The sequence below is a fragment of the Lepisma saccharinum genome, chromosome 13 (assembly GCF_977018435.1).
Source record: "Lepisma saccharinum chromosome 13, izLepSacc3.1, whole genome shotgun sequence".
Classification (NCBI taxonomy): domain Eukaryota; kingdom Metazoa; phylum Arthropoda; class Insecta; order Zygentoma; family Lepismatidae; genus Lepisma; species Lepisma saccharinum.
The window spans coordinates 13,739,938-13,759,796 of record NC_139241.1 but is presented as its reverse complement, the minus strand read 5'-3'; the positions used below and the strand labels follow the sequence as shown (position 1 = coordinate 13,759,796).

At 39.9% G+C, this 19,859-nt stretch overlaps 1 protein-coding gene across 4 annotated transcripts in view; it reads right to left on the bottom strand.

The window, feature by feature from the left end:
* The window catches only part of LOC145997181 (solute carrier family 35 member F3), a 242,637-nt gene that overhangs the window by 35,387 nt on the left and 187,391 nt on the right, over positions 1 to 19,859 (bottom strand). For all 4 annotated transcript variants that reach the window (XM_083133888.1, XM_083133889.1, XM_083133890.1 and 1 more), the window contains 2 exons: positions 6,474 to 6,652; positions 5,546 to 5,674 (listed from right to left, as the gene is read on the bottom strand). In XM_083133888.1, coding sequence (XP_082990014.1) covers positions 5,546 to 5,674; positions 6,474 to 6,652 — 308 coding nt within the window. The remainder of the gene's footprint in view (positions 1 to 5,545; positions 5,675 to 6,473; positions 6,653 to 19,859) is intronic.

Genomic DNA, 19,859 nt, shown 5'->3' with positions numbered 1-19,859 from the left:
AATATAATATACCGATATATATATATTACACATGTATGTATTTATATATATTATGATATTGGTTGATTTGGTGTTTTAAGTCCACCTTGATGAACAGTAAGGCTAATCGGGACTGGATCTACAGTTTTAAAGTGGGAACCGAACCACTCTGGGCCTCCACCGGGTATCAAACCCGGAACCACTTTATTACAAGTGACAATTTTAATTGGTAAATGGGGTCACTCCACACTTCGTTTTATGTCACTGAACTTTTTTAAAAAAGATTTGAACAAAACATATTTTTAATAATTGATGAAAAATTGCCGATGTAAATTTGTATCTTGACAGAAAGAAATGGCCAAATCCACTTTATGATCAGAACAGTTAGTCGGAACTTTGCCTACAGTTTTTAAAGTGAGATTTTGACACCCACCGCCAGAATTCTAGTCTGGGAGCTAACTTTTGGGGATCTCGATCAAACTTGGGCATAACTATTGCGGGGAGGCAGAATCAAAAAAAAGTTTTCTACCACATAAAAATAGCGCCCAAGGCTACTTTGCTAATTTACCGTTACATTTGCGAAATCATAAAAATTACTCATTAACTTTCATCTCAGGACCGGAGCTTAACACAAGTTCTATTAGCTTGCTAATTCTGAAAATTTGTTAGGTGGGCAATGAAAGGCAATGAAAGTAATTTTACATTTGCTAAATCTTTCCTGGGCACAAACAAAGAAACTCAACACTTTACCACTACCTCCTTCACTTGCAAATTTTCAAAACCGATCCTTTGATCAACACAGCCTTCACTGCCACCAGCTTTATCAGATTTCGTTCATTTCGAAGGCAGATTCCTGATATAGCAGAGCCTGGAACTCGTAATGCTCACTTTTCCCACTAACATTCTACCTTCACAAATAAATGTAACTCATTATTAAAAAAAAAGCACACTGTTTTTTAAGAAATGACTTCGTAAAGGGCTATCGCGCTTGCGTCAAAAATTCCATGTAGGCTAGCTTCGTGTACTATTGTTCCACTCATACAAATTGAGACGTTCTGAGGTGACAAGGTCGAGTCACGTGACAATCAAATTGTAACTTTCACATGCATTTTCCTGCCAAATTCCGCGGACAAAGAAAAGGAAAGAGGGGAGGTGATCTTCAATCCTGGCCACTTCTTTGACAGTTCCAGGAATAGAGCAGCGCTAGGTCAAATCTGTGTTCGCCAATTGGAGCTTCCAGTTGTCTGACAGAAAATGTTGCAATTGAGTGGCGAAGTAGGAAAAGTAACGAAATTGCCAATAATATCTCCCCCACCAACACCATTCCCCCCCAGGGATAAAATTTATGAAGCAGAGAGGGGGACACAAGTATCCAGAGGGGGGAATTCCCCGCCATCCCCTCTACAAATACCACATTGCATGTATTGCAACCGTGTAGGACAGGGCGGAATGGATTAGGGTTCCATTCTACCCCATGTTGGTGTGTTATTGCATTAATCAACAACTAACATCAGCCCATCGGCAAGGAAAACAACAGAGTAATCAAGTGAAGATTAGACAACGACTTTTTACTCAAAGTCCATCAAAGGATTAGTTTCCTGTGCAATCTGTCATAAGTAAGCTCTCAACTCATGCGCAGGAATTGGAAGTAATCATGAGACAATCTTAGTTTGTGAAATTTGCACACAATGAAACTTATTTTGGACGTGAGAAGGTTACATAATTATCATATAATATCTATATCATATCTACTAGATAAATGTTCAACAATTACATTACAATTCAAGTACTGGGAAAAAGGGACCGAGTGTGTCCCAGTGGCGGGCAGAATGGGTCGGTTCACAGTTGTTTATTTTTGCCAGTTTTTCTTTTGTGTGTGTAACGTCTCCATTTGTGTAAGTTATATGTCAACGTTCAAAGGATATGTACCTTAATTTGTAGCCATTTTTGTCAAACATATACTTTTTTACAGCCTTTTCAATAAAGTGTTCCGTTCTCACAGTTTACCCCTATATGCTATTGTTAAGCAGACAACTGCCAGGCCCGTACCCAGTGGAGGGGCCATGACCCCCCCCCCTTGAACTATGAAAAATTTCAGTATGAAACCATATAAACCAACGAAAATAACTGACAATTTTTTAAAAATTTTGCAAGAATTTCTATTTCGTTCTGATATAAATTAATGCGTTTTTTTGTGGAGAGAAGAGGCTCCAGAAGTCTGCAGTGAGCAATATTTGGTAAGTTTAGTTTTATAACCATGGATGTAAATAAGACTACCGAACGTTCCGATTTAGTCGGGACAATTGAACCATGTCTCGATTTTTCGAACTGCAGTTATGATGCAAAAATATATTGTTTTTGTGTGTTTGCTTGTTAACTAACATTCAGACATGTTCTTTATTTTAATAATCATTGCTGACACGTATCATTTATATTATAAATAAGTATTTTTTAAACATATAATTGTCATGGTTGTTCAGCCTGGCTCCATGACGGAGTGGTTAGCACAACGCTCTACGATGCAAGCCCGGGGACCACAGGTTCTAATCCCGTCCTGGCCATAAGTGTTTGTGAGTGTCCATTCATTAATTTCATCATTTCATCACTCATCCCCATCTTCACAAATTAGCCAAGAGGCACAAAACGCAAAGTAAAATAAAACAATTCAATCAATCACATTAATAGAAAGCGAGAATTATATAAAATATATTACCTAACAAAAACTTTCCAATTATTTTGATTTTGTAATCCCCTTTCACCCTCCCCCACATATATATACAGGGTGATTCAAAAATGACTTTACAACTTTGAAAGCATATAGAAATTTATTCAGATAACTTACAGAGTCGGTTGAGGTGCCATTGCAAAGCAAAACACGTCAAGTTTTGAGTCACGTAGTCCATTAGTACCGAACTCACCCACCAGTAGCGCTGTCAGCATTGTTCTTGAAAATGGCTACTTTTACTGGTGGGAAACATTCTCGCTGTGTGTTGTGGTTTCACGAGACGCAATCAGCAACTGCAATGCAACGTAAGTTTCGTACGGAGTATCGTAAGTCCGAGATTTTCTTGATACCCTATTCCAAGGTTGGTGGATTGGTCATGGAGGTCCGATTGCATGGCCACCTCGCTCCCCAGATTTGACCCGCAAGATTTTTCTTGTGGGGTTTCATTAAAGATCGGGTTTTTGTACCACCTTTACAGCGGCGTAGTGTCCACGTAAGGCTTGTAAGTCCACCTTACAAGTTGAAATTATTGAAGAAAACGTATTTTATTCCCGTATTTATCGCTTGAACACACACAGAAATATCAGACTTCAAGTAGAACTTTTAACGAAACAATTGAGGACTTGTTTTGATTCGAGTTGTTTCTCTGTAAGGCTTCTTGAGAGGACTTACGTGTAGGTGAATGGAAGAATTGATTTGGACTCTCCCATGGTGGGTGTGTTTGCTTACGTAGTATCTTCTCAACCAATGACAGGGCACCCCGATTCTGGGACAGATGTAAGGCGCATTACGAGTGGGTGCTAACTGGCGGGAATTTCTGTCCCCAGGCAGGCGAAGCTTACGCTGGCATGGTTGCTGCTGCGTATGACTCATATGCTTGCCACGGTCGGAAGAGAACAAAAAAATTCGCCTCCCGTGTTGTTTCAACAATGCTTGACGGGAGGTGTAACAAAACGGGTGTCATTTTTAATGTGTTAACTAACTATTAAGTTCACAAACGAGATGGTTTAATGTTGGATATTACCTTCATTAGAAGCAGCGAAGTTAACGATAAAAGAGGAATGTCTGGCAATCCTAGATCCGGCAGCGCCCGCAAAGTTAGGCGCGTGCATCCCAGTTACCCGTAATGTTAAAACATGCGCGTAATACTTAGCTTTATGATTTACAGATTATTTTTTTTACCTTTTCCTTACACTAAGTTGCTTGATATGCTTTTCAAAATTTGCGCAATATCGTAACCATGATAATAAGTAATATTCTCGAATGATTTGCTTGCATTTGCAAATTGTATTCTACGCATTTCCCACAAATTCCTTTTTTTAGTGAAAGAAAAAGAATAAAAATATGACATGACCTTTCCAGAAGAAGAGTTTGTGTCCTTAACTAAGCTGTATGCAAAATTTTTCAATTGCTACCAGTTGAAAGTTGAGCTACAGGTAATTTATTCTGAAGTCGAATATCGAGTAAAGAGTGTGTTTGAACTTCATGAGTACTTGCATACTACCCATTTGAATGAAGCTGTTGAACAAGTGTACAAACTAACAGAATTGTTCCTCACTGTTCTTGCCTCTAGCTCGTCGGTGGAAAGGTCGTTTTCTGCACTGTAGAGGATTCATACATTTCAACGCAGCACAAGACTCAGGCAAGGAAACCTGACTTGGGACTGATATCCATTGAAAAGGAGCTGCCAAAGACATTGACCAGAAACTCCCGATTCTACGACGACGTGATTGAGGTATTCAGACTAAAGGATTGTCGGATCGAGTTATAGTATAAATGAGAATTTTCATTAAGTAATACATATGCTATTATTGTTAACATAGAGTGTGTGCATTTTGTGTTTGAAATTGAGTGTGCCCACACATGACTTAGATTCAAATAGATTATATTTAGTTAAAATGTTTTTAGGTTTTCTTTATCCAATATTCAGGTCAGGTTTATCTAAGGAGGCCTTACACCTTTCATAGACTTTCGCTACGCCACTGCACCTTTACCTGCTGATCTTGCATAGCTGAGACTTCGATTAACGCCGCCGCTGCAGAAGTGACGCCTTACTTACTGGTGAAAGTTTGGAATGAAATCGACTTCAGGTCGCATTACAAGTGGTACCCACATAGACCCAACATGAATGTTGTATGACAAACTTGATGTGTTTTGCTTTGCAATTGCACCTCAAACGACTCTGTAAGTTATCTGAATACATTTCAATATGCTTTCAAAGTTGTAAAGTCCTTTTTGAATCATCCAGTATATATACATAAACATTTATTTTCGGATCTGGTTCCTATCTAAAAAAAAATCCTGGGTACAGGCCTGACAACAGCCCTGTATATAGCTGTAAATGCTATGGAGAAATCACATAAAACAACTGAAATAAATGTCTGCAAAGTATGTGGAATTTGTTACATAGGAATACACATAAAGGTATCAAATATAGTGTACACTTTTTTAAAGTGTGTAGCTGCATTGTGTTGAAGACATTATGGAGAACAGCAGAATTTGCAATTCTAAACATAATATGTAGGCTGTGGCGGCGATTGGGTTCCAAACCCGGGGGGGGGGGGGGGGGCAAAGTGCCAAAACTGTGGGGCAAAGACAGTATATTTCCCTTTGTAGAAACATTTAGCATAGTGGGGGGGGGGCAAAAGTGGTAAAAAGTAGGAGGCAACTGCCCCCCTCGCCCCCTGATCGCCGCCACTGTATGTAGGTATGAACTTCTGTGCGCCTTACATTGGGAGTATCATTTTCCTCAAAAGCTTTCATTGGATGGAATCTTGGATTCGAAGAAATATGGATGATATTATCTTAAATGAATGTTCTTAAGGTTTAACTTAAACGTACTTTGTAGACTGCTGATCCAGCTGCTGCTGCTGCTGCCAGAACTACTCCCCCGAGTGTAGGACTTCCGGTTAACCCGTCCATATAAGCCAGAAGAGCTATTCCCGTGTCGCACATAATAACAGCCATTATCTGAAAGTAGTCACATCTTGCATTAAAAATCTGAGACAAAATTTGAATGAGATACAAAATACAGATATGTGAAAAATAATAGAACAAAACATATATGTAGAGAAATTTCTTTAATGAGTCTTCTGAGAAATATACATGGCTAGCATAAATGATGCTTCCGATAAGATATAAAATTATATATATATAGAATTCTTCCTCCCCAAGAACAAAAAAAAATAGCAACCAGAACGGGGAATTTCCTCTCATCACACTCTCTGTGCATTCATTTTCAATACCTGCTCTGTCTTGCTTTTAATATTTAATCATTATGTTAAAAGTAAGATTTGGTTCGTGTTATAGCTTTTTCAATTCTTACGGCGGGCGCTCTAGAAGCTGGCAGGGGAAGTGGGGAGCGGGAAAGCGACCAATCCAGCGCGATAGGAAATGTAGCGGCCAGTAGAACGAGTTTCACTTAGTGCTTTTTCTGCCGCGTCGTGTCTCTCGGCGCCACTGCTGTTGTCTGGTTGGTCTGTTGCGTAATCCCCGCTGCCCACTTCCCTTGGCAGAACTAGGACCGGCCGCCGTAAGAACTGAACAGAGCTATAAAGCTACTATAGACTGACATGTTTTATACTTGAGGTGGAATAAATTTTGCAAACATTAAGGTGAAATTACACGCATTACCGTGAAATATCATTTTATCGAAACTGGCAGAACACAACATACTTCTGTTTCCTTCTTGACGTCAGCTATTTATAACTCAGAGCGCACAAAAAAGAAAATACAAGTGGATGCTAAACTAATATATTAGTACACTCACCCTAACACCCACAAACTGCTCGTGTAGGATGACCCAGGAGAGGAGGTAGACGAAAGACACGTTGGTGGCGAAGAGGGCCATGACGTCCGTCGCTTGGAGTATTCGCAGGGAGTGGATGTACATGTAGTTGGTAGCCACCCACAGGAGGCAGAACAGGGTGCAGCGGGTCATGAAGCGAGCTGGAACGAAATAAATTAAGATAAAGTCTGATAATGACATTTGTAGCACAAAACTGAAAGGCAAATATGGGGAGATCAGGGCATAATGATTGCTGGAACGAAACGTTAATGGAGCATTTCAGCATTACATGTGTGATTTTCCACACACAAAATGGAAGGTTATAGCGCCGCAACAGAATTGCGCACACTTTAGATCCAGGATTGCGCACAAATATCACTGACCTGTTTTGCGCACAGATTTTGATCGAACGTTGCCACTTTGATAGCTTTAAAGTCTGTGCGCAAAACTGTTCTTTTCTTTAGACAAGAAGAGAGAGAGAAATTAGAAATAAAATAGTAAATCTCTTAAGGATTAAATAAAAAATATAATTTGACCAGTAAAAGTAGCAAGTCAAGATAGGTTAGGTTAGGCAAAACACAGCAAAAACACGTGTAAGTAAATACACACACGCAAACAAACACAACAGAAGTGAGAACGGCTTGAGAACATTTTACATCTGACAACATCGCCTCATTTTTTTGTGCGCAATCCTGTACATTGTGACAGCTTGTCAACGGCTTATCAGATACCACTGATAAAACCGGAAAAGTGTGCGCAATCCCGCTGTAGCCGGTTATAGACATGAGATTGGATTAAAATATTCATAATAAAATGCTTTCATAGAATTGTGAAGCACTTTGTGGTGTCTGCTAGCAAATGACAAAACTTGAGTATGAGGACATAACCTGAATGCATGAAGCGCATTAACGAGAATGTGTTACACATGTGACGCTTTAAAAACGTAGCAAAATTTGAATTCATTTGTCTGTAAAGCATATAAGCTACAGATGCTAATAATTTTTGTTGGTGAAATATGCAAATTATATGCATTCACAAACATTTAAACCTTAATGCAATTCAAAACACTAAGAATTTTCAGATTAATTAATTTTGTTATTACATGGAGTATAGGACCAATTTTCGTGGAATGTCCCTAATATTTAACTTCTACTCGGTTAGTGGTGCCATCATCATTGCTCGAAGTGGAAATTCTTAGATGGAGGGACATTTGCTTGAGCCTTAGGTAAACCAACTATTTTTCATACACTTTTATACATTTAGGGTAATTACTCATTATATATTATGCAAACTATTAAAACAAGCTTCTGAACCAGAATTTAATTAAACTATTTAAATAACTTAAAGACTGGTTTATGTACGCCATTGATCGTTTTCCCCGATTGAACGCTACTTGAAACCACGTGGCCAGTTCAACCGTCGCAAACTCAGGTGGAGAAAAAAAAGTTGTTCCTTTCTGATTTGTGTGGCGCGTTTGGAAGAGTCAGGAAGGGAAATGTTCCTTGGCGCAGAAAAATCCGAGTCCAATTTTAGGTAAAAAGGAAGATTTTTTTTTAAAAAAAATATAAAAATTGCCGGAAAATTTGAAGTTGTGGGATTTCTGTTTTTGCATGCATATATTGATGTATCTAATTAATCTAGATGGGATGCGTAATATATATATATATATATATATATATATATATATATATATATACATGGACGTCCGCAGGATTTTTCCAGGGAGGCGCAAGGAAGGTATTTTTTCCAGGGGGGCAAACAAGGCACATCTTCTCCAAAAATATTGCTGTTTCCTAAAAAAAAATTGCTTAAATTTGAATTTATGGTGATCATGCAATAATTAACACATATCATTGTGGCTAAAATGAAATTATATGTGTGAATACATAATTTTTGGTTGACTTTCATTTCTCAGGGGGGAGCCACGGCCCCCCTTTCCCCCTTCCGGACGCCCATGTATACAGTGTGACTGGTAATTAGATGTATTCCCTGAAAGGGGTTAAAGTAGAGACAATTTGCAATAAATTTGACCATATGATACCCCGTCCGAAAATTAGTAGTTTTCGAGATAATCGAATTTCTATTGTTTGTTTTAAAAAATTACAATTTTCCACATAAAAAGATGAATTGAGAAAATACTTCTCATTGTATGGAACTTATTTCAGCGTTTTCTGATAGCTAACAAATAAGTGGTTCGTTAAAAAAAAAGTTTTTCCGAAATAACAATCACATGTAAGTAACGGGTGGGTCTAAACTTACAAGTGATGATAAAAAAATGCACTCTTAGTTTACTTGGCAACGTACTAATAACAAAAATGGTAAAGTAAGTCTTTTATGTGGCTCCAAATGTAAAAGTCGCAATCCTACAAATCGGGGGATCGAGCCGGCCAGGGAATCGGGCCGCCTCGGCCAATCCATTTCTTTGGGTAATTTTCATCCAGCCACTGTGGCACGCCCAGGCAGAAGTATGAATAGGCGTCATCAACAATCATTTGATCGAGCCATTTTTCCTGCCCCAAATCTTAAATGGCATCACTTATGAACATTTTTTGAGGAACGGGATGGCAATGTTGTTGGAGAATGTGCCTCTAGCTACAAGACGTGACATGATTTATCAGCATGATGACTGCCCAGCTCGATCCCCCGATCGATTTGACGCCTTGCGACTTTTACATTTGGAGCCACATGACAAGACACCGGTAAACTCGCAAGAGGAGCTCAGGGAGAGAATCTTAACTGCTGGTCAACACATCAAGGACACCATCACATCACGAGTTAAGAGACCAAATGTCCGTAAAAACCTGCGTGCCTGCATTCGCAAGCGAGGTGCCCACTTTGAGCAAGACGTGTAATGTTCTTTAATTTTATTGTTCATTGATTCCATTCACATGAAGATGAATGAAGTATTATTTCTTGTACACAAATGTGAATGTTAGCAACATTTGTACCTTGTTGGATAGCAGATGACACAAGGAAGTAATTTAAGTAATTTGTACGCTTCGTGTCATACCATTTTTGTTATTAATACGTTGCCAAGTAAACTAAGAGTGCATTTTTTTATCATCACTTGTAAGTTTAGACCCACCCGTTACTTACATGTGATTGTTATTTGGGAAAAACTTTTTTTTAACGAACCACTTATTTGTTAGCTATCAGAAAACGCTGAAATAAGTTCCATACAATGAGAAGTATTTTCTCAATTCATCTTTTTATGTGGAAAATTGTCATTTTTTTAAAAAAAACAATAGAAATTCGAAACTACTAATTTTCGGATGGGGTATCATATGGTCAAATTTATTGCAAATTGTCTCTACTTTAACCCCTTTCAGGGAATACATCTAATTACCAGTCACCTTGTATATATATTGATGAGGTATAATGAGTGTAGTTAGAGAAGAGGCTCGTTTAATGTTCTCGTTACACTGTTCATTAACCTGACGTCTCCGTCGACTGCCTCTAGTTATCCCAAGAATGCGCTGCATTTCCCAATGCCTCACGTGCTGAGGTTATACGGAAGATGACGAAAGTACACCTCACCGGTAGAGGACTTGAGGAGTCTAGTCCGGAAACAGTATAAAAGATGAAGTCCGGAAGGACGTCTCTCAGTCAACTTATAAATTCGATCGCACACTTAGTACGGGATAACGGGAGGAGCGAATGTCAGAGTCGAAGTGCGGACTCCGACAAGTTATGGACACGACTTACATATTCGTCTAGGACAGGACTCTTCAAGAACAACGGGCAGGTATGATAAGTGTGGAGAGAGCATTCTCACTCAGTTATAACTCAGCTTTTCCTTCATTGACCGGGGCGGGCCTTTTTGTAGTAGATATGAACCGTAAACCTCTCACATTATAATTTGCTACATACCAGTGACTCTTCATCTCCTATCTTTATTTGAGCCACACTTCAATATATATATATATATACAATAAGTAAGAATTGATGCGGTAAACCAGGTCAAATTTCAGAATACGCCACTGTGTGCCACTATGTCTTAATATGAAGAAAATGAGGCACTTGAGGGGGGATGGTTTGCTTAATTTTCATAGCTGGAGGGATACCATTCCCCTGTATTCTCCGCCAGTTCGAATACTGGCCATCGTGTGGTTGAGTTCTTAACCAATTCTTCAGTTCAGGTTAAGACTGTGCGTGTGAATTAGTTTCCTTATGAATTTTTCCCTAAAACTCTTCGACAATGTTTCAAGACCTGATTTGTGCATAGTTTTATGTTCTCCTACTAATCATCATAAAGTATAAACTACTTATACTCTGTCCCAGCTAACTGTGGAGCAGGCAAACGAAAGCAAGTCTCTGCGCAAGTAGTGACGGGAGACGGCTCTATCAATGAACACTTGAGAGAAACGGAATTGCGTGGAGGGGGAAGCGACTGCAGTTACCAGCCTTCCCATCTGTGTCTTCTGCTTCGCTCTGGCCAATAGATTTCCCAGTTAGCTGGAACAGGGTATAGACATATGACTACTATAACAATAAATAACTAAAACGAACTACCTAAAACAACAGAGTATCATATTACTCCATACCCGCGGCAGAAAATGCTCATATCCATTATCTTTATTATCTTAAGTACACATGAAGTCTTTTCTATATTTCCGATTTAAAATATCCAAAAGAATTCTCAATAATAGCTAAATTGTGCCCAAGAAGACTATGCTCAATACGATGTTTATGCTCAATATGATTTACTATACATTGAAGGGATTATTTTGACCTAGTGTTGCCAATTATATTAAATTATAAATACAGATACTAATTACGTGCAAATTTACGAAGGGACACTCAAAACGAACACCGATGCCCACGCCGGGACTCGAAAGGGAGAACTTCTATGGCGAGACCAAAATTCGACCACTTAATGCGATCGGCCACCGACCAGACCTGATCTAATTAGTGCATTTGTGCATATTTAACCGTCTTCCGTGAAAGAAAGAAGTACCGGGTGTCCCAGAAGTATTTCCTTGATTACAAACTTGTTTCATATCCGATATACAGGGTCTGTATTTTAAGTAATGAGAATAAATCCAGAAAACAAAATTTATTACAGATATCGCTACAAACCTTTAGTAGTCTTCAAAGTATGCCCCTTGAGCTTCAACACACTTCTGCAGGCGAGTTTTCCATGCGTCGTACGCTCCCTAAAAGTCAGCAACTGGAACAGCCTTCAGAGCAGGCGTGCAAGCTCCTTTGACAGCATCCAGAGTTCCGTGGTGGTGTCCTCTGAGGACTGTTTTCACTCTGGGAAAGAGGAAAAAATCTGCAGGGGCAAGATCGGGGCTGTAGGGAGACTGAGGAATCGTTGTGATGCCAGATTTCGTCATGAACTCTCTAACCACGAAGCACGTGTGACATGGCGCATTGTCATGATGGAGCTTCCAATCGGCGGCAATTTCTGGTCGCACTCGGTTGACCCGTCTCTTCAACCTTTTTAACACCCCCACGTAGAAGGAGCCATTGACTGTCTGTCCTGCATGCACAAATTCCTGCCCTGCGCGGGGTTCGTCCTCCACGCTCTCCCGGTCTTCTTTGAACATTTTGTGCCACCGAAACACTTGCGCTTGTGATAAACTGTCACTGCCGTACGCTCGCCGAATCTTTTCCAGCGTTGCTGCACCAGATTTTCCAAGGCGCACACAAAATTTGATCGCGTACCGCTGTTCCATGCTTTGCTGCATTTTGCTCTTGCACACACTACTTTGCAGACGTCCACGCCACGCGTGATCATGCCTCAACGGACGCCAGCAGGCAACAGCCGCTTGGAGCGCTTTCAAGGTCACACCCCCCACTACCGACTCCAACCAGTCCCAGCGCGCTCTGACGTCTAGTCGCGGGAGAAAAGAAATATTCTCATTACTTAAAATACAGACCCTGTATGTAAGGTAGAGATGTGAAAGTGGTGCCAAAATGTTGGAAAACTAACCAAGTTTTTCTTCTTACAGGTTTCAGTGGCTGTAGTGTAGCAGTGTCAGTGCCTAAGAAACCGCAAATGTTCACAAATCAGGAAAAAAAGCTCAGTGTGTCCCCTGGTATCATTAGGCCTGTACAATTTGCACTTTGTATGCACGAAATAATAAACTTTTGTGTAAGATATCATAAAGATAACTTTTTGGCTGATGTTTTACGTTGTTTGAAATCGCTGAGGTTGATGGTTCGGCCACTTTTCGGTAAGTCAGCAACAGATTCTGTGGTCTTGAACTTGTCATACCACGACTTAATGCTCTCGACATCGGGCGGCATCTTTCCATAAGTTGTTTGAAAGTTCCTCTGCACTTTTATTGGTGACCGGGTCTCGTGACACAGATTTTTCCTGATTTGGGAACATTTCCGGTTTCCTGGGCACTGACACTGCTACACTACAGCCACGTTACTGAAACCTGCAACAAATAAACTTGGTTAGTTTTCCAACATTTTGGCACCACTTTCACATCTCTACATTGCATATAGCGGATATGAATAAAGTTTGTAATCAGGGAAAGACTTCTGGGACACCCGGTATATTTAAACACCCAATTAAAGGTGTTTTCTGTTCAAGAAGATATACTGAGTACAGTCAGTGTGAATATAGTTGATAAATACCGTGCGTCCATTTCGATCTTCAGCCGAGAGATCGGGAGAAGCGTGGCGGGCGGCGCTGGCGGAGATGCCGACATTTGCGGCCTGTAATGCCCGCTTATTTTTATAGACATATGCAGACATTTATATAAATATTGCAAAACGAGCACTAACCTGTGTTATAACACGCAAAAGTTCTTCTGTAATTCATCCAAGTTCTGCTCTTATATACACAAATAAATACGCTATAGAAACGATGTTAAGAGCCACAAATAATAAAGCATTTTAATCATAGTTTTTACCAGTAACGTCCTGCTTACGTTTATATCCTTGAAAGAGTTTTGTGGCCATGGGAATCGTTTGGAGGTTTCGAATGTGCAACACTGTATCAAGATTAAGATTACGCTACAGACGAAACCGTTAAAAGTGAATGGTTTTCGTGAGCTTCCTTGCAATCCGAAATATCCGAGCTCGAGTTTTTTTGTTTCTTCGCGACTAGATGAAGACAGAGTTGTGAATATAGTGGCGAGCAATGTAAACCAAGAGCGTGTTAATTTCGTACTGTGCGCAAGAGTGTTATTCTTGGTTACTTGCAGTTACTTGTTTGTGTTATTGCAGTGTGTATGTGTGTTGTGTCAGTGAGACGATCGAAATGCCAGCCGCAAGGTTCGCGTTAGAACAAAGATTTTTTATGTATGACACGTACGTGAAAACAGACTCGTGTCGAGACGTGTGTAGGCAATTTGTACAGAAATTCCCAGGCGTTTCAACTCCACACAGAGATACGGTTAGACATCTTGTCCTTAAATTACGAGAAACTGTATCATTAAATTTTAAAACACCTAAGCAGAAACGACTGATTCTAACCGAAGCAAAACTCGATGATATTGGTGCAGCGTTAGAACGTTCTCCAAACAAACCTCTACGCCGTGTTTCACAAGAGGTGGGCGTGTCAAAATCATCGGCACATACAGTCACTAAGCTACTAAAATTAAAACCATACTCTTATAACACAGGTTAGTGCTCGTTTTGCAATATTTATATAAATGTCTGCATATGTCCATGAAAATAAGCGGGCATTACAGGCCGCAAATGTCGGCATCTCCGTCAGCGCCGCCCGCCACGCTTCTCCCGATCTCTCGGCTGAAGATCGAAATGGACGCACTTACTAGAATAATTAAATGTATGTATGTACAGTGCATTCGTTTTGGCTCCTGGCCGAGATAGCGCGTAGCTGCATATGGGCGAGGCGTGGCGCGGATGCCGGCAGTTTCGACCCGTGACGTCCCGCTTATTATTATGCACGCACATATCTTTAGCATGCAGAAAATTGTATTTATATTGCATAGCAAGTACTAACCTGTGTTATAAGAGTTGTTCAAAGTGATGGCCAACTTCATTCATACATTCCCGGCATAATTTCATCAAATTTTGATTGACATATTTGTTCTGTTTGCAACTTGTTTTCTTGCCATTGTTAACCCAGCAGGACGCGTGCTGGATAGATAGTACCCAGAAGAAAATTGCTTCTTAAGTCCGAATTTTAATTCTTTCAAAGCATGATAATGATAGTATCTTCAATGATTAACCTAAGTTTGAACATTTTTATTTCATTACGCAAAAATAAAGTTAATTTAAGTGCGTTTGTACGCATTGTCCAGTCTCATAGATCACATCATTGTTAGTAATTCTGTATAATCCCAGTAGTGGGCGTTTAATGAGATTGGGAGACAATTGGTATTGCCAGCCGAAAAATTCACGTTAAAACAAATGATTTTTATGCATGACACTTAAGTGAAAACCGGTTGATTGATTGAATTGGTGTTTTAAGTCCGCTTTATGCACAGTAAGGCTAATCGGGACTGGACCTACAGTTTAAAGTGGGATCCAATTCACTATGTGCCTCCATCTTGTATCGAACCCGTGACCCCTTGATTACAAGGCTTAAGTGAAAACCGAATCACGTTTGTAGGCAATTTATTATTTGTGGAGACCCCTAAAAAGAGTCTATAGAAACAATCCCACACTATAGATTTATTTATTTATTTATTTATTTATTACTAAACACAACAGGCGAATGCCCAATTACAGTGTTCTACATTTATTATTTATCTTTACACTCAGTATTTCAGATCTTTACCACCATGTACAATATATATAAGATACTGATATAATATATTATAAATTACATAAAATATGGAAATAGAATAAACAAGGATAAATCAAGGATAGAAGTTATTTACATTAAAGAAATATATTAATTATGTGTGTAATAAATGACCTGTAAATAATTGACACACTAGAAAGTACGTACATATATGTAATTGAGTATAAACTACGAAAGAAATATATATTTACAAATATTGCGTTTATGTTTACATTGTTGACATTTATTCTTCCATTCCTTGAATAACATTTTTGAATGTCCCAATAGGCATGTGAAATATGTCTAATTTTGGTTCCCTTTCGGAACATCTGTTGTACAGTTCACACATTCTCCTGATAGGTGATTTATTTATAATGTTCGATCTTTTGTTACTACAGTAAAAGAGGCCCCCTTTGGATCGTGTCTTGGAGATAGGAACACGTATGTGTATTTGTTCTAGAAGATGTTGCACTTGAATATTATTGTTCATGATTTTGTATAAGAAACAGAGCAATTGCATCTTCCTTCTTTTGCTGAGAGAAGGCAGGTTGTGGTGTTTACAGAGGGAAGTGTATGATTCGTATCGGGGATATATGCCTGTTTCTTTATAAGTGGCGTACCTTACGAATTTAGACTGCAGCATTTCTATTTTATGCGTGTACTTTTTGTCCTGAGGAGCCCATATTTCTGCTGCATATTCTACTTTGCTTCGGACTAAAGCGTTAAATATTATTTTCATTATTTCTTTGTTCATAAACTCTTTACTCATTCTAATTGCGTACCCTAAGTTCCTGTGTGCCTCATTTACGACCCTTTCAACATGTGTTGCAAATGTAAGTTTTGAATCAAATGTAACTCCTAGATCTCTCATCTCGTTAACCCTTCTAATTTTTGTGTTATTTATTTTATAATTGAATTCAATTTGCTTTCTGTTGCGCGAGTATGTCATCGTGCAGCATTTTTCTATGTTCAGATTAAGATCATTTATTTCGCACCATTTTGTTACTGTATTGATTTCATTTTGTAAGGATTTGCAGTCATCAATATTACAAATAGTCCTACCGAATTTGAAGTCATCCGCGTATAAGAGTCTGAACGAGTCACACAGGTAATTTGGTAAGTCATTGATTAGAATTAAAAATAACAGAGGTCCGAGATTCGAACCCTGGGGGACTCCTGAGAAAACTGCGAACTCTTCTGTTAAAATTCCATTATAAGATACGTTCTGCTTACGATCTTTTAGATAAGAAGCAAAGAAATTTAGTGCTGGTTTAGAGAGGTCGTAACACGAGAGTTTACTCAACAAAATATCTTGGTTTACTCTATCGAAGGCTTTGGATATATCTGTATAGATGACATCTACTTGCTTTCTTTCTTCTAGATTAGTTGCAACAAAATGACTTAGGAGGGATAGGTTCGTAACAGTGGATCTACCCGGGACGAAGCCATGTTGGTTGGCAGATATTACTGGGGATATGTGTGACAACAATCTTTGATAAATAATACTTTCGAAAACTTTTGCGGGCGCAGACAATAAAGATATGGGCCTATGCTCTTCAATGTTACCGGTGCCACTATTTTTGAGTACGGGACGCACTGTAGATGTTTTCCATTTCCTGGGAAATACAGACGTAGCTAGGGAAAGATTGAATATTTTCATTAAGGGTAGGGCTAATAAGCTTGCACAACCTTTTAACACGTAGGGCGGAATGCCGTCAGGGGCACAGGATTTCTTTGGTTTTAACTTTTTTATTGCCTTTTCAACATCATCAATACTGACTGCGTTTAGTACAAATGCTTCACCTACGTCTATCTTTTCGTGGTCTTCGATTAAATTGCAGTCGTAATTCGCGGGCGTGCTCTTATAGGTGGAAAGGAAATGCTGGACGAAGGCGTTCGCAATTGCCTCGTCATCGTCTAGTGTAGTGTCATTGTATTTGAGGGGCATGGACGTATTTTTCCTCCCTTTATTTTGGACGAAGGATCAAAAGTGCCTAAAATCGAGTTTTATATAATTTTCTGTTTCTGCTATGTAATTCCTGTAAGCTTTTTCAATTTGCCTTTTGGTTATTTTGCGGAGAGTTTCAAACTGTGCACGATGAAAGTTGGTATTACCAATTCCACGTTTCCATTTCTTATGGTGGTGGGATTTGCTTTTAATGTTTTTAATTATGCCACTGGTGAACCAACTAGGATATCGTGATGTTATGGATTTCTTTCTGTACGGGACGGTGACTTCGAAAACTTTATCAAGATTTTCGTAAAAGATATCAAGCTCGTCATTTACATTCTTTTGATTGGATATTTCTTCCCAGTTGATGGTAGCAATTTCACGGTACATTACTTCAAAGTTTGCTTTTTGGAAATTACGCATGCTAATTGTTTTCTCTTTATTTGCTTTAACATGTTTCGTAACAAAGAATTCGATGCTAAGTTGGGGGTGATGTTCATCCTCCGGTACTAACGTTTCAGTTTCTTTACAGACCGACACGTTTTGGATGTTAGCCAGAACTAAATCTAGTGTTTTGTTCTTGGTGTTTAACACATTGTTTACACTACTTAAATTGTAGTAAGACATAAAGTTGGAGAGAGTTTTAGATTTTTGCGAGCCTTTGCTGAAATCATAATTAGAACCTGTTACTTCCGGCAAGTTAAAATCACCTACGAGGAGTATGCGTGAACCGGGAAGACATACAGAATAAATCGCTTCATAAAACGCTTCATAAATTGAAATAGTACACAAGGGTGGGAAATATACTATGCATATATACAGAGACATAATATCGTTAATTACAGTTTTTTCGAGGACACATTCAATTGGTAGGTCAGCTAATTCTATGGTGGTTGATCTGAATTTGTTTTGTATTCCTAAAATAACCCCCCCCCCCTCCATCCTTTTTCCCAAGGTTTTCATTTTCCGGTCACATCTAGTTACGCCATATCTGTCATCAAACAGTTCACCGTCCCTGATGCCAGGTACCAGCCAGCTTTCGACTACAGCCACTGCAGCATAGTCGTTGGCAAAAACGCTTTGAGAGAAAGTCCTGATTTTCGTACGGAGTCCTCGGGTATTTTGAAATGCTAGATTAAATAATGCTTTACTCACCGGCTCTTTCCCTTTTTCTGGGAATGACCGTTGACTGCCTGTCCATCATTGGGTGGAATGATCTCTCTCCCTATTGTTGTTCCTCACCCTCGGGTCCCGACGGGAGGAGAGGGTGGATATGGATGGCGAACGTCCCTGCCCTCCTGCTGCTCCAGCTGCCGTCGCGGCCTCCGACGGAGGCGCGGAAGGGGTAGGTGGAATTCCTTTGTCACTTTGACGAGAGACAGGTACTTCGTCCGGTTGCATACTCTCCAGGTCGCCGAGTGTGTAACGCCTCCCGTCGATGAACAGATACCGAAACTGCAGGTACGCATACTTTCCTTGTTTCCTGGCCTCGATCATGTGGTACTGCAGCTTCTTCCGTTCTTCTCGAACCTTTGCAGAGTAGTCCTGCTCCAAATAAACGTGGCTTCCTTTCAGTTCTTTGCTGTTGCGTAACACTTCTTTTTTCTTTTTGTCCGACAGAAATTTGCATATCACAGGTCTGTTCTTGTTTCCTTGCTTCTTTCCGAGACGATGCACACGATCGAGATCGAGCTCACCGAGGGACACTTTGAGCTTTCCTTCGATCAGTTCCCGGATTTTTGCCTCGGTCATGGCATACGATTCGCGATCTTCTTCCTCGATGCCATGAAACACGAGATTTTGCCTTCTCGACCTGTTCTCTTGGTCCTCAACACGCCATTCTAAAAACTTACAATATACCTGTAAGTCACTCACTTCGTCTGCCAACTTATCCATATCCTGTTCCATGCTTGTGACTCTGTCCACCAGCTTGGTGACAGTATCTTTCATTTCCCTGATTTCATTCATAATAGCCTCGTTCGAACTTTGGAGAGACTTGAGGATATCACGGATTTCACTTAACTCGCTTCTGTCTACTTTCGGGGGACCGGGGTTTAGCTCGACGCCGCCAACAATTAATATCGTCAGTAACACCAAGCCGTAAGCTTGATAACATTTCGACGGTTTAACACTGTCACTGGAGGATTCTTGTCGTGTCTTGAGGAAAGATCTCGATGCACAGAAGAGTCCGATCCGTGCTCGGTACACGGCCAACGACACACCCATTTCCGCCAATGTCAGGTAGCGCACCCCGCAGCTAGGACCTCAAGAAAACACGTCCGCACTCTTCTATGGTGAAAGCTCGAAAAGACAATATAAGAACAGAACTTACAAAAATTACGGAAGAGGAACTTTTGCGTATCAATCAAAATTTCATCAAAATTTCCCGGGAATGTGTGAATGCAGTTGGCCACCACTTTTAAGAACTCTTATAGCACAGGTTAATACTCGCTATGCAATATAAATACAATTTTCTGCATGCTAAAGATACGTGCGTAAAAATAAGGGGGACGTGACGGGTCGAAACTGTCGGCATCCGAGCCGCGCCTCGCCCTTCTGCAGCTACGCGCTATCTCGGCCAGGAGGCAAAATGAACGCACTATGAATGTATATAACGGTATATTTGAGAGAGTAAGCCACTTTGTGACGTCATAAAGACCGACATTAATTGGACATTATCCATTGTGTAGCGCTTTTAAGT